The sequence below is a fragment of the Cherax quadricarinatus genome, chromosome 82, assembly GCF_038502225.1.
Source record: "Cherax quadricarinatus isolate ZL_2023a chromosome 82, ASM3850222v1, whole genome shotgun sequence".
Lineage (NCBI taxonomy): Eukaryota > Metazoa > Arthropoda > Malacostraca > Decapoda > Parastacidae > Cherax > Cherax quadricarinatus.
The window spans coordinates 20,108,976-20,122,830 of record NC_091373.1 but is presented as its reverse complement, the minus strand read 5'-3'; the positions used below and the strand labels follow the sequence as shown (position 1 = coordinate 20,122,830).

Here is a 13,855-nt window from a genome sequence, read left to right as displayed (position 1 = left end):
TTTCATAAAAAGCACTTCTGAAAATAATGCGAATATTTCCTTTGGTTTATATAAATCGGATTTATTTATAATTAATAAAATTAAGGAAGAATTGAATGATACATTAAACAATAAATCTTAATTCTTGGGTAGAGTATTATGTGGGTTTCGCCGAGTCAGGTGTCGTCACGCGTGTGTGAGGTGTTGCTTTGTTGTGGGATGTGATGGTTAGATGTTGTCTTGACCCTTTATATGTCTTCCTAAATGTATTGTTTTTATAGTTCCCTGATAAAGTGAGAAGTCACGAAAGCGCTTGGAATTTCACTATTCTTTTACAGTGGATGTTTTGCATATTCTGGTATCATCTGTGTCATGTGATTTTATTGCATATATATATATATATATATATATATATATATATATATATATATATATATATATATATATATATATATATATATATATATATATATATATATATTTTTAACAAGTTGGCCGTCTCCCACCGAGGCAGGGTGACCCAAAAAGAAAGAAAATCCCCAAAAAGAAAATACTTTCATCATCATTCAACACTTTCACCTCGCTCACACATAATCACTGTTTTTGCAGAGGTGCTCAGAGCACTACAGTTTAGAAGCATATATGTATAAAGATACACAACATATCCCTCCAAACTGCTAATATCCCAAACCCCTCCTTTAGAGTGCAGGCATTGTACTTCCCATATCCAGGACTCAAGTCCGGTTATATAAAAATAACCGGTTTCCCTGAATCCCTTCACTAAATATTACCCTGCTCACACTCCAACAGATCGTCAGGTCCCAAATGCCATTCGTCTCCATTCACTCCTATCGATCACGCTCATGCACGCCTGCTGGAAGTCCAAGCCCCTCGCCCACAAAACCTCCCTTACCCTCTTCCTTCCAACCCTTTCGAGGATGACCCCTACCCCGCCTTCGTTCCCCTACAGATTCATACGTTCTCCATGCCATTCTACTTTGATCCATTCTCTTTAAATGACCAAACCACCTCAACAACCCCTCTTCAGCCCTCTGACTAATACTTTTATTAACTCCACACCTTCTCCTAATTTCCACACTCCGAATTTTCTGCATAATATTTACACCACACATTGCCCTGAGACAGAACATCACTGCCTCCAACCGCCTCCTCGCTGCAGCATTTACAACCCAAGCTTCACACCCATATAAGAGTGTTGGTACTACTATACTTTCATACATTCCCTTCTTTGCCTATATAGATAAAGTTTTTTGTCTCCACATATACCTCAACGCACCACTCACCTTTTTTTCCCTCATCAATTCTATGATTAACCTCATCCTTCATAAATCCATCTGCTGACACGTCAACTCCCAAGTATCTGAAAACATTCACTTCTTCCATACTCCTCCTCACCAATTTGATATCCAATTTTTCTTTATCTAAATCATTTGATACCCTCATCACCATACTCTTTTCCATGTTCACTTTCAACTTTCTACCTTTACACACATCCCAAACTCATCCACTAACCTTTGCAATTTTTCTTTAGAATCTCCCATAAGCACAGTAACATCAGCAAAAAGCAACTGTGTCAATTCCCATTTTGCATCTGATTCCTCATAATTTAATCCCACCCCTCTCCCGAACACCCTGGCATTTATTTCTTTTACAACCCCATCTATAACTATATTAAACAACCATGGTGACATTACACATCCCTGTCTAAGATCTACTTTTACCGGGAAGTAATCTCCCTCTCTTCTACACACCCTAACCTGAGCCTCACTATCCTCATAAAAACTCTTTACAGCATTTAGTAACTTACCACCTATTCCATATACTTGCAACATCTGCCACATTGCTCCCCTATCCACTCTATCATATGCCTTTTCTAAATCCATAAATACAATAAAAACTTCCCTAATTTTATCTAAATACTGTTCACATATATGCCTCTAATTCTTTCAATTATAACCTTACCGTACACTTTTCCTGGTATGCTCAGTAAACTTATTCCTCTATAATTTTTACAATCTCTTTTGTCCCCCTTCCCTTTATATAAAGGGACTATACATGCTCTCTGCCAATCCCTAGGAATCTTCCCTCTTTCATACATTTATTAAACAAAAATACCAACCACTCCAACACTATATCCCCCCCTGCTTTTAACATTTCTGTCATGATCCCATCAGTTCCAGCTGCTTTACCCCCTTTCATTCAACGTAATGCCTCACGTACCTCCCCCACACTTACATTCTGCTCTTCTTCACTCCTAAAAGATGGTTTACCTCCCTGGCCAGTGCATGAAATTACCACTTCCCTCTCTTCGTCGACATTTAAAAGTTCCTCAAAATATTCTCGCCATCTACCCAAAACCTCCATCTCTCCATCTACTAACTCCCCTACTCTGTTTTTAACTGAGAAATCCATTCATTCTCTAGGCTTTCTTAACTTGTTTAACTCACTCCAAATTTTTTTCTTATTTTCATTAGAAATTCTTGACAGTGCCTCTCCCACTCTAACATCTGCACTCCTTTTGCACTCTCTCACCACTCTCTTCACCTTTCTTTTACTCTCCATATACTCTACTCTTCTTATAACACTTCTGCTTTGTAAAAACCTCTCATAAGCTAACTTTTTCTCTTTTATCACACCCTTTACTCTTCTTTCTTCCTGCCCCCACCCTCCTTTAACCACAAACTTTTGCCCCACATTCTAATACTGCATTTTTAAAACTATTCCAACCCTTTTCAACCCCCGACTACTCGCACCAGCCCACCTTTCTGCCAATAGTTGCTTATATCTCACCCGAACTTCCTCCTCCCTTAGTTTATACACTTTCACCTCCCTCTTGCTTGTTGTTGCCACTTTCCTCTTTTCCCATCTACCTCTTACTCTAATTGTAGCTACACCTAAATAATGATATATAAATGCAATAAAATCACAGGAAATAGGTGATATCAGAATATGCAAAACAACCACTGTAAAAGAATACGGAAATTCCAAGAACTTTCGTGACTTCTCACCGTGACTTCGCACCTCACCTGCCCACAGTATATAAGCCACTTCTTCACACATATATTGTATTCTTTTCAAGACTGATAGACTGATTACATTGACTCAAGGCCGAGGGACTGATTACTTCAAACTCCTCCTGTTCTTCACCATTCTCATTTGTATGGACTGATAAAGTCACTGTGTGAAGAAACGTTTCCTCATTAAAGATACCCAAGTGTTGTATTTTTGTCTAATTTATCCACATTATCAGGGGTTTGCAGTGTTGCAGAAAAGAGGTCGAAGCAAATACGATCACAGAGAGGTGTGAGGCAGGAGGAAGGAAGTGCCCCCAGGCATACCAATACCCATAGCCAAAAAGATTGAGTATTATTGCATTAGAAAAACAGCCAGCCCACAAGCACTGATATTGTAATAGTAGTCTAACGAACGTGACATGGCAATTATCAAAAATTTCCTTCAGACTATGCTTCGACATATATAACTTTACATATACAGAAGCTATATTGCCAGTGATACAGATATCGGTGGCAATTATCTTAAGAGTTTCCGCATCTCTAGAAAACGGGTCCATTTAAAAAGACGTATTTACAGGAAGACATCTGTAAATTATACAAAGACAGACAAGCATGTTTATCTTTCCCATAAACTGAGACAAACGCTAGATATGATATAAATGATTTTACATACTAAATATATAGATAGATCTGGTAATTGTCCAAGGAATTTTCGTACCTCTAGAAAAGGGGCCCATTTAAAGGAACTCATATAAAAGGGAGACGTCTGTAATTTCAAGGAAGACAGCCATAATTTATCTATTCCACAGGAGTCTGAGGCAAACTGTAATTTTTAAAGGGATGGATCTTTAAGCCAGCAGAAGGCCTCGGTCGGATGACCAGAAGCTCCAAAGGCGAGTCATCATCTAAGTCCTACATCAGGAAACACTTATCCTGTTTCCTGGTGAACCTTACCCAACCTAACCTAACCTAACCTAACTTAACCTAACCAAAGCTCGTTCAACCATCAGAAAAAGCAGGAAAAAGAGGCCCTAATTTATCAATGTGGAGCTACATTTAAGACAGCCCACCAAATATTTGGCTGCATTCAACTGCCTCAACTAAAACTGAATCTAATTTGAACAACCCACCACTGTTATTGTATAATGAACATTTTTCATGTTTAATAACTGCCAATTTTACTATATTCTGCTCAACCCAAGAGCAACATGGGACAGTGGCTCTTGCTTCAGACCAATTTGCCAGGTTATTGTAAGTTCTAATGTGCCTGAAAATCGCGTCCGACTCAAGTGCAGTATGTATCGAATAATGATGTTGTGATATCCTGACATCTAGAGGTTTCCCAGTCTGTCCTACATAGGATAAGTTGCAACCATTGCAAACAAGTCTGTGGACATCACCAACACAATGTTAGGAAGAATTCTTTATCAAAATGCTTCTAGCAGTCTGTAAATTCTTAAAAACTACTTGTATATTAAATCTTTTAAGGACATTCAGTAAGACAGAAATTCTCATTGCATGGGAGAACTAGCACATCCTTGATCTGAGGTGTTATTCTAGGCTCAGTTACTAAGAATATAAGTGTGTACTCACCTAGTTGTACTCACATAGTTGAGGTTGCGGGGGTCGAGTCCGAGCTCCTGGCCCCGCTTCTTCACTGATCGCTACTAGGTCACTCTCCCTGAGCCGTGAGCTTTATCATACCTCTGCTTAAAGCTATGTATGGATCCTGCCTCCACTACATCGCTTCCCAAACTATTCCACTTACTGACTACTCTGTGGCTGAAGAAATACTTCCTAACATCCCTGTGATTCATCTGTGTCTTCAGCTTCCAACTGTGTCCCCTTGTTACTGTGTCCAATCTCTGGAACATCCTGTCTTTGTCCACCTTGTCAATTCCTCTCAGTATTTTGTATGTCGTTATCATGTCCCCCCTATCTCTCCTGTCCTCCAGTGTCGTCAGGTTGATTTCCCTTAACCTCTCCTCGTAGGACATACCTCTTAGCTCTGGGACTAGTCTTGTTGCAAACCTTTGCACTTTCTCTAGTTTCTTCACGTGCTTGGCTAGGTGTGGGTTCCAAACTGGTGCCGCATACTCCAATATGGGCCTAACATACACGGTGTACAGGGTCCTGAATGATTCCTTATTAAGATGTCGGAATGCTTTTCTGAGGTTTGCTAGGCGCCCATATGCTGCAGCAGTTATTTGGCTGATGTGCGCTTCAGGAGATGTGCCTGGTGTTATACTCACCCCAAGATCTTTTTCCTTGAGTGAGGTTCGTAGTCTCTGACCCCCTAGACTGTACTCCGTCTGCGGCCTTCTTTGCCCTTCCCCAATCTTCATGACTTTGCACTTGGTGGGATTGAACTCCAGGAGCCAATTGCTGGACCAGGTCTGCAGCCTGTCCAGATCCCTTTGTAGTTCTGCCTGGTCTTCGATCGAGTGAATTCTTCTCATCAACTTCACGTCATCTGCAAACAGGGACACCTCAGAGTCTATTCCTTCCGTCATGTCGTTCACAAATACCAGAAACAGCACTGGTCCTAGGACTGACCCCTGCGGGACCCCGCTGGTCACAGGTGCCCACTCTGACACCTCGCCACGTACCATGACTCGCTGCTGTCTTCCTGACAAGTATTCCCTGATCCATTGTAGTGCCTTCACTGTTATCCCTGCTTGGTCCTCCAGTTTTTGCACCAATCTCTTGTGTGGAACTGTGTCAAACGCATTCTTGCAGTCCAAGAAAATGCAACCCACCCACCCCTCTCTCTCTTGTCTTACTGCTGTCACCATGTCATAGAACTCCAGTAGGTTTGTGACACAGGATTTCCCGTCCCTGAAACCATGTTGGCTGCTGTTGATGAGATCATTCCTTTCTAGGTGTTCCACCACTCTTCTCCTGATAATCTTCTCCATGATTTTGCATACTATACATGTCAGTGACACTGGTCTGTAGTTTAATGCTTCATGTCTGTCTCCTTTTTTAAAGATTGGGACTACATTTGCTGTCTTCCATGCCTCAGGCAATCTCCCTGTTTCGATAGATGTATTGAATATTGTTGTTAGGGGTACACATAGCGCCTCTGCTCCCTCTCTCAATACCCATGGGGAGATGTTATCTGGCCCCATTGCCTTTGAGGTATCTAGGTCACTCAGAAGCCTCTTCACTTCTTCCTCGGTTGTGTGCACTGTGTCCAGCACTTGGTGGTGTGCCCCACCTCTCCGTCTTTCTGGAGTCCCTTCTGTCTCCTCTGTGAACACTTCTTTGAATCTCTTGTTGAGTTCTTCACATACTTCACGGTCATTTCTTGTTGTCTCTCCTCCTTCCTTCCTTAGCCTGATTACCTGGTCCTTGACTGTTGTTTTCCTCCTGATGTGGCTGTACAACAGTTTCGGGTCAGATTTGGCTTTCGCTGCTATGTCATTTTCATATTGTCTTTGGGCCTCCCTTCTTATCTGTGCATATTCGTTTCTGGCTCTACGACTGTTCTCCTTATTCTCCTGGGTCCTTTGCCTTCTATATTTCTTCCATTCCCTAGCAAGCCTCCGGATGCAACATCCCAGCAATTCCAGGAACAGCTGTTAAAAATTGACCACTGTCTGGAAAACCTTCCAGCTCCTGCACCCAACATCTTGCTCCTGGGGGATTTCAACTTAAGGCACCTAAAATGGAGGAATATAGCAAATAATATTGTTGCAGTAATAACACCAGGAGGCAGCTCTGATGAAAACTCACACTCACGCGAGCTTTTAAATCTCTGCACAAAATTCAATTTAAACCAGCAAATAATAGAGCCTACTAGACTGGAGAATACACTAGACCTCATCTTCACTAACAATGATGATCTGATAAGAAATATCACCATATCAAAAACAATATACTCAGATCACAACATAATTGAGGTTCAGTCATGTATGCGCGGAGCCCCAGACCGACATAATGAGATTAGTCACGAGGGAGCATTCACCAAATTCAACTTCAATAACAAAAACATAAAGTGGGACCAAGTAAACCAAGTCCTAACCGATATAAGCTGGGAAGATATACTAAGCAACACAGACCCCAACTTATGCCTAGAACAGATTAACTTGGTGGCACTCGATGTATGCACAAGGCTTATTCCTCTAAGAAAAAGGAGGAGTAGATGTAAAACAGAAAGAGACAGGCGCTCCCTTTACAGGCGACGGAAAAGAATAACAGAGCGGCTAAAAGAGGTCAATATATCTGAAATGCGTAGGGAGACACTGGTCAGAGAAATAGCAAGCATCGAACTTAAGCTAAAAGAATCCTTTAGGAGTCAGGAATCGCGGGAAGAACTAAAAGCCATAAATGAAATCGAAAGAAACCCAAAGTATTTCTTCTCCTATGCCAAATCAAAATCGAGAACAACGTCCAGTATTGGGCCCCTACTTAAACAAGATGGGTCCTACACAGATGACAGCAAGGAAATGAGTGAGCTACTCAAGTCCCAATATGACTCAGTTTTTAGCAAGCCGCTAACCAGACTGAGAGTCGAAGATCAAAATGAATTTTTTATGAGAGAGCCACAAAATTTGATTAACACAAGCCTATCCGATGTTATCCTGACGCCAAATGACTTCGAACAGGCGATAAATGACATGCCCATGCACTCTGCCCCAGGGCCAGACTCATGGAACTCTGTGTTCATCAAGAACTACAAGAAGCCCCTATCACGAGCCTTTTCCATCCTTTGGAGAGGGAGCATGGACACGGGGGTCGTCCCACAGTTACTAAAAACAACAGACATAGCCCCACTCCACAAAGGGGGCAGTAAAGCAACAGCAAAGAACTACAGACCAATAGCACTAACATCCCATATCATAAAAATCTTTGAAAGGGTCCTAAGAAGCAAGATCACCACGCATCTAGAAACCCATCAGTTACACAACCCAGGGCAACATGGGTTTAGAACAGGTCGCTCCTGTCTGTCTCAACTATTGGACCACTACGACAAGGTCCTAAATGCACTAGAAGACAAAAAGAATGCAGATGTAATATATACAGACTTTGCAAAAGCCTTCGACAAGTGTGACCATGGCGTAATAGCGCACAAAATGCGTGCTAAAGGAATAACAGGAAAAGTCGGTCGATGGATCTATAATTTCCTCACTAACAGAACACAGAGAGTAGTCGTCAACAGAGTAAAGTCCGAGGCAGCTACGGTGAAAAGCTCTGTTCCACAAGGCACAGTACTCGCTCCCATCTTGTTCCTCATCCTTATATCCGACATAGACAAGGATGTCAGCCACAGCACCGTGTCTTCCTTTGCAGATGACACCCGAATCTGCATGACAGTGTCTTCCATTGCAGACACTGCAAAGCTCCAGGCAGACATCAACCAAATCTTTCAGTGGGCTGCAGAAAACAATATGAAGTTCAACGATGAGAAATTTCAATTACTCAGATATGGTAAACATGAGGAAATTAAATCTTCATCAGAGTACAAAACAAATTCTGGCCACAAAATAGAGCGAAACACCAACGTCAAAGACCTGGGAGTGATCATGTCAGAGGATCTCACCTTCAAGGACCATAACATTGTATCAATCGCATCTGCTAGAAAAATGACAGGATGGATAATGAGAACCTTCAAAACTAGGGAGGCCAAGCCCATGATGACACTCTTCAGGTCACTTGTTCTATCTAGGCTGGAATATTGCTGCACACTAACAGCACCTTTCAAGGCAGGTGAAATTGCCGACCTAGAAAATGTACAGAGAACTTTCACGGCGCGCATAACGGAGATAAAACACCTCAATTATTGGGAGCGCTTGAGGTTCCTAAACCTGTATTCCCTGGAACGCAGGAGGGAAAGATACATGATTATATACACCTGGAAAATCCTAGAGGGACTAGTACCGAACTTGCACACGAAAATCACTCACTACGAAAGCAAAAGACTTGGCAGACGATGCACCATCCCCCCAATGAAAAGCAGGGGTGTCACTAGCACGTTAAGAGACCATACAATAAGTGTCAGGGGCCCGAGACTGTTCAACTGCCTCCCAGCACACATAAGGGGGATTACCAACAGACCCCTGGCAGTCTTCAAGCTGGCACTGGACAAGCACCTAAAGTCAGTTCCGGATCAGCCGGGCTGTGGCTCGTACGTTGGTTTGCGTGCAGCCAGCAGCAACAGCCTGGTTGATCAGGCTCTGATCCACCAGGAGGCCTGGTCTCAGACCGGGCCGCGGGGGCGTTGACCCCTGGAACTCTCTCCAGGTAAACTCTCCACGTAGCACACTTGGTTTTTGCCTCCCTACACCTTTGGGTAAACCATGGGCTCATCCTGGCTTTTTCATTAATCCTGTTACCCTTGGGTACAAACCTCTCCTCAGCCTCCTTGCATTTTGTTGCTACATATTCCATCATCTCATTAACTGGCTTCCCTGCCAGTTCTCTGTCCCACTGAACCCCGTTCAGGTAGTTCCTCATTCCTGTGTAGTCCCCTTGTGTGTGTGTGTGTGTGTGTGTGTGTGTGTGTGTGTGTGTGTGTGTGTGTGTGTGTGTGTGTGTGTATACTCACCTAATTGTGGTTGCAGGGGTCGAGACTCAGCTCCTGGCCCCGCCTCTTCACTGATCGCTACAGGTCCTCCCTCTCTCTGCTTCCTGAGCTTTGTCATACCTCTTCTTAAAACTATGTATGGTTCCTGCCTCCACTACTTCACTTGCTAGGCTATTCCACTTCCTGACGACTCTACGACTGAAGAAATACTTCCTAACGTCCCTGTGACTCGTCTGAGTCTTCAGCTTCCAGTTGTGACCCCTTGTTTCTGTGTCCCCTCTCTGGAACATCCTATCTCTGTCCACCTTGTCTATTCCCCGCAGTATCTTGTATGTCATTATCATGTCTCCCCTGACCCTTCTGTCCTCCAGTGTCGTCAGTCCGATTTCCCTCAACCTTTCCTTGTACGACATTCCCCTGAGCTCTGGGACTAGCCTTGTTGCAAACCTTTGTACTTTCTCTAACTTCTTGACGTGCTTGACCAGGTGTGGGTTCCAGACTGGTGCTGCATACTCCTGTATGGACCTAACATACACAGTGTACAGTGTCTTGAACGATTCCTTATTAAGGTATCGGAACGCTATTCTCAGGTTTGCCAGGTGCCCGTATGCTACAGCAGTTATTTGGTTGATGTCTGCCTCCGATGACGTGCTCGGTGTTATGGTCACCCCAAGGTCTTTCTCCCTGAGTGAGGTCTGTAGTCTTTGTCCACCTAACCTATACTCTGTCTGCGGTCTTCTTTGCCCCTCCCCAATCTTCATGACTTTGCATTTGGCAGGGTTGAATTCGAGAAGCCAGTTTCTGGACCACATGTCCAGCCTGTCCAGGTCTCTTTGCAGTCCTGCCTCATCCTCATACGATTTAATTCTTCTCATCAGTTTCACATCATCTGCGAATAGGGACACTTCAGAGTCTATTCCTTCCATCATTTCGTTCGCATATATCAAAATAGCACTGGTCCTAGAACTGACCCCTGTGGGACCCCGCTCGTCACAGGCGCCCACTGTGATACCTCTTCATGTACCATGACTCGTTGTTGCCTCCCTGTCAGGTAATACCTGATCTATTGCAGCGCCCTCCCTGTTATATGCGCCTGATCCTCCAGCTTCTGCACTAATCTCTTGTGGGGAACTGTGTCAAAGGCCTTCCTGCAGTCTAGGAAAACGCAATCAACCCACCCCTCTCTCTCTCGTGTCTTACTTCTGCTACCTTTTCATAAAACTCAAGAAGGTTTGTGACACAGGATTTGCCTTCCATGAACCCATGCTGGTTTTCATTTATAATCTTGTTCCGTTCCAGGTGTTCCACCACCAGGTGGAAATACAGACCAGGTGTCTCTCAGAGACACAGGTCTGTAGTTTAGTGCCTCATTTCTGTTTCCTTTCTTAAATATGGGGACTACATTTGCTGTCTTCCATTTCTCAGGTAGTTGCTCAGTTTCAAGGGATGTGTTGAAGATTGTGGTTAGAGGCACGCACAGCATCTCTGCTCCTTCTCTAAGGACCCATGGGGAGATGTTGTCCGGTCCCATCGCCTTTGAGGTATCAAGGTCACTTAGCAGCTTCTGCACCTCCTCCTCGGTTGTTCGTATGTCATCCAACACTTGTTGGTATATTCCCTCTTGTTGTTCCCTTCTGTGCTGTCTTCCCAGAGCCCTTCCTGTCTCTACTGTAAAAATTTCCTTAAATCTCCTGTTTAGCTCCTCACATACATCCTGATCATTTCTTGTGAGTTCTCCACCTTCTGTCCTCAGTCTGATCACCTGGTCTTTGACTGTTGTCTTCCTCCTGATGTGGCTATACAACAGTTTCGGGTCAGTCTTGATTTTTGATGCTATGTTATTTTCGTACTGTCGCTGGGCCTCCCTCCTTACCTGTGCATACTCGTTCCTGGCTCTGCAACTGATCTCCCTATTTTCATGTGTTCTCTGCCTTCTGTACTTTTTCCATTCTCTATTGCACATTGTTTTTGTCTCCTTACACCGTCGGGTAAACCAGGCGCTCGTTCTGGTCTTCCCATTGTTTCTGTTGCCCTTGGGAATAAACCTTTCCATTGCCTCCTTGCATTTTGTTGTTACATATTCTATCATTTCATTTACTGGCTTTCCTACCAGTTCTCTGTCCCATGGAACCTCCTGCAGGAAGTTCCTCAACCCTATGTAGTCCCCTCTTTTATAGTCAGGCTTTTCCCATTCAACTCCTGTTACTCTCTCCACTTGCAGCTCTATTATGTATTCAAAGCACAGAACCACGTGGTCGCTAGCTCCTAGGGGACTCTCATACTTGATGTCCTCAATGTCTGAGCTGCCCAGGGTGAACACAAGGTCCAATCTTGCTGGTTCATCCTCCCCTCTCACTTTGGTAGTGTCCTTAACATGTTGGTGCATGAGGTTTTCCAGCACCACATCCAACATCTTGGCTCTCCATGTTTCGGGACCCCCATGTGGCTCCAGGTTTTCCCAGTCAATCTCCCTGTGGTTGAAATCATCCATAACCAGCAACATTACTCTGTTGGAGTGAGCTCTTCTTGCCACCTCAGCAAGTGTGTCCACCATTGCTCTGTTGCTCTCTTCATATTCCTCTCTTGGCCTCCTGCAGTTCTGTGGTGGATTATACATCACTGCAATGACCACCTTGTGCTCTCCAGACTGAAGTGTACCTACTAAGTAGTCCCTTTCTCCTGTCTCGTCTATGCCTCCCATTTTCTCGAATTTCCACCGGTTTTTTACGAGCAGAGCAACCCCTCCTCCCCCTCTGCCCCTTCTATCTTTCCTCATGGGAAGATTGCATCTGTTATTGTCTCCGTGAGTTTTGTTTCTGTAACTGCTATGATGTCTGGGGACATGTGTGTGTGTGTGTTCTCACCTAATTGTACTCACCTAAATGCGGTTGCAGGGGTCGAGACTCAGCTCCTGGCCCCCGCCTCTTCAATGACAAATAGTGGGTCCTTCCTTTCCCTGCTCCATGAGCTTTATCATACCTCGTCTTAAAGCTATATATGGTGCTTGCCCCCTCTACATCACTTGTCAGACTATTCCACTTGCTAATTTTTTTGGTCAAGAAATTAGACAAAGTCCCAAAGGGTTTCTGTTTTTATTAATTTTGGGTTTATTTAAAAGTTGTGTGTGTGTGTTTGTGTGTGTGTGTGTGTGTGTGTGTGTGTGTGTTTGTGTGTGTGTGTGTGTGTGTTTTGTGTGTGTGTGTGTTTTTAATCACCTGTTGAAACAGGGCCCAGCCCACAGATCTGGCCCCCCCCACTTCATTGGTGCTACTAGGTCCTTTCCCAAATAGCATTGTGTGTGTGTGTGTGTACTCCCCTAATTTCCTTTCCCCCTAATTTTTTGGGCGCCCCGGACCAGGGGGGTTTTCCAAACTGGTGCTCCCGTATCTCGGTGGGGGCCCGGGCATTCCGTCTTGAATGATTCCCTTACGGAAGTTCGGAAACCCTATTCCCCGGGTTTCCCGGGCCCCCCATATGCCCCAGCAGTTAATTTTTAAATTTGGTGGGCTTCCGGGATTTTCTCGGTGTTACCCCTCCCCCCGGGATTTTTTTCCTTGAGTGGGGTTTGCGTCTTTGGCCCCTAGCCTATACTCTGTCTTCGGTCTTTTTTTTCCCCTTCCCCCGGATCTTCATGTTTTTGCATTTGGGGGGTTTAAATTCTGGGGGAGCCAGTTGCTGGGCCACGCGCCCAACCTGTCAGGTCTTTTTGTAGCCCTTGTCTGGTCCTTCTGATTTAATTCTCCTCTTTGACTTCATCATCTGCAAATGGACCTTCAGTCTTTCTTTCTGTCATGTCGTTAAATTACAAAGAATGGCCCCCTTCCCTAGGATGACCCTGGGGGAACCCCCCTCGTCACAGGCGCCCACTGTGATACCCATAAGTAAACCCTTTTCGCTTTGGAAATTGTTAAGGTAAATTTTTTGAAAAATTCAATTGCCCCTTTGGGAAAAAAAGTATTTTTATTTAAAACTTTTTTGTTTTTTCTAATTTTCCCTTGGAGGAAACCCGGGTTTGAAAGGCCTTCTTGCATTCCAAAAAAAAAATGGAACGGCCCACCCCCTTTTTTTAAAAATTTTTTTTTCCCCCAAAACCCTTTTGTGTGTGTGTGTGTGTATATGTATGTTTCATTTGACTGTTATAACGACTTAATTAACAGTGTCAGAGTCGATCATGGAGGAGCGGGTGGTGCTGGCAGCCCTGGAGGAGGGCGTGGAGGAGGTCAGGGGCGACGGAGGGCAGGCTGTTTGGGTCAACAAAACCAACTTGGGGCCCCGGGCCAATCTCCCCCCGGCCCAAACAGATGGGTTTTAA

General features: G+C 44.1%; 1 protein-coding gene across 1 annotated transcript in view; it reads left to right on the top strand.

The window, feature by feature from the left end:
- LOC138855145 (dynein axonemal heavy chain 5-like) overlaps positions 1–13,855 on the top strand; it is a gene marked incomplete at its 5' end in the record, with an annotated part of 58,052 nt that extends 44,197 nt beyond the window's left edge. The window contains one exon of the mRNA XM_070102647.1: positions 13,701–13,855. Within this exon, the coding sequence (XP_069958748.1) occupies positions 13,701–13,855 (155 nt within the window). The remainder of the gene's footprint in view (positions 1–13,700) is intronic.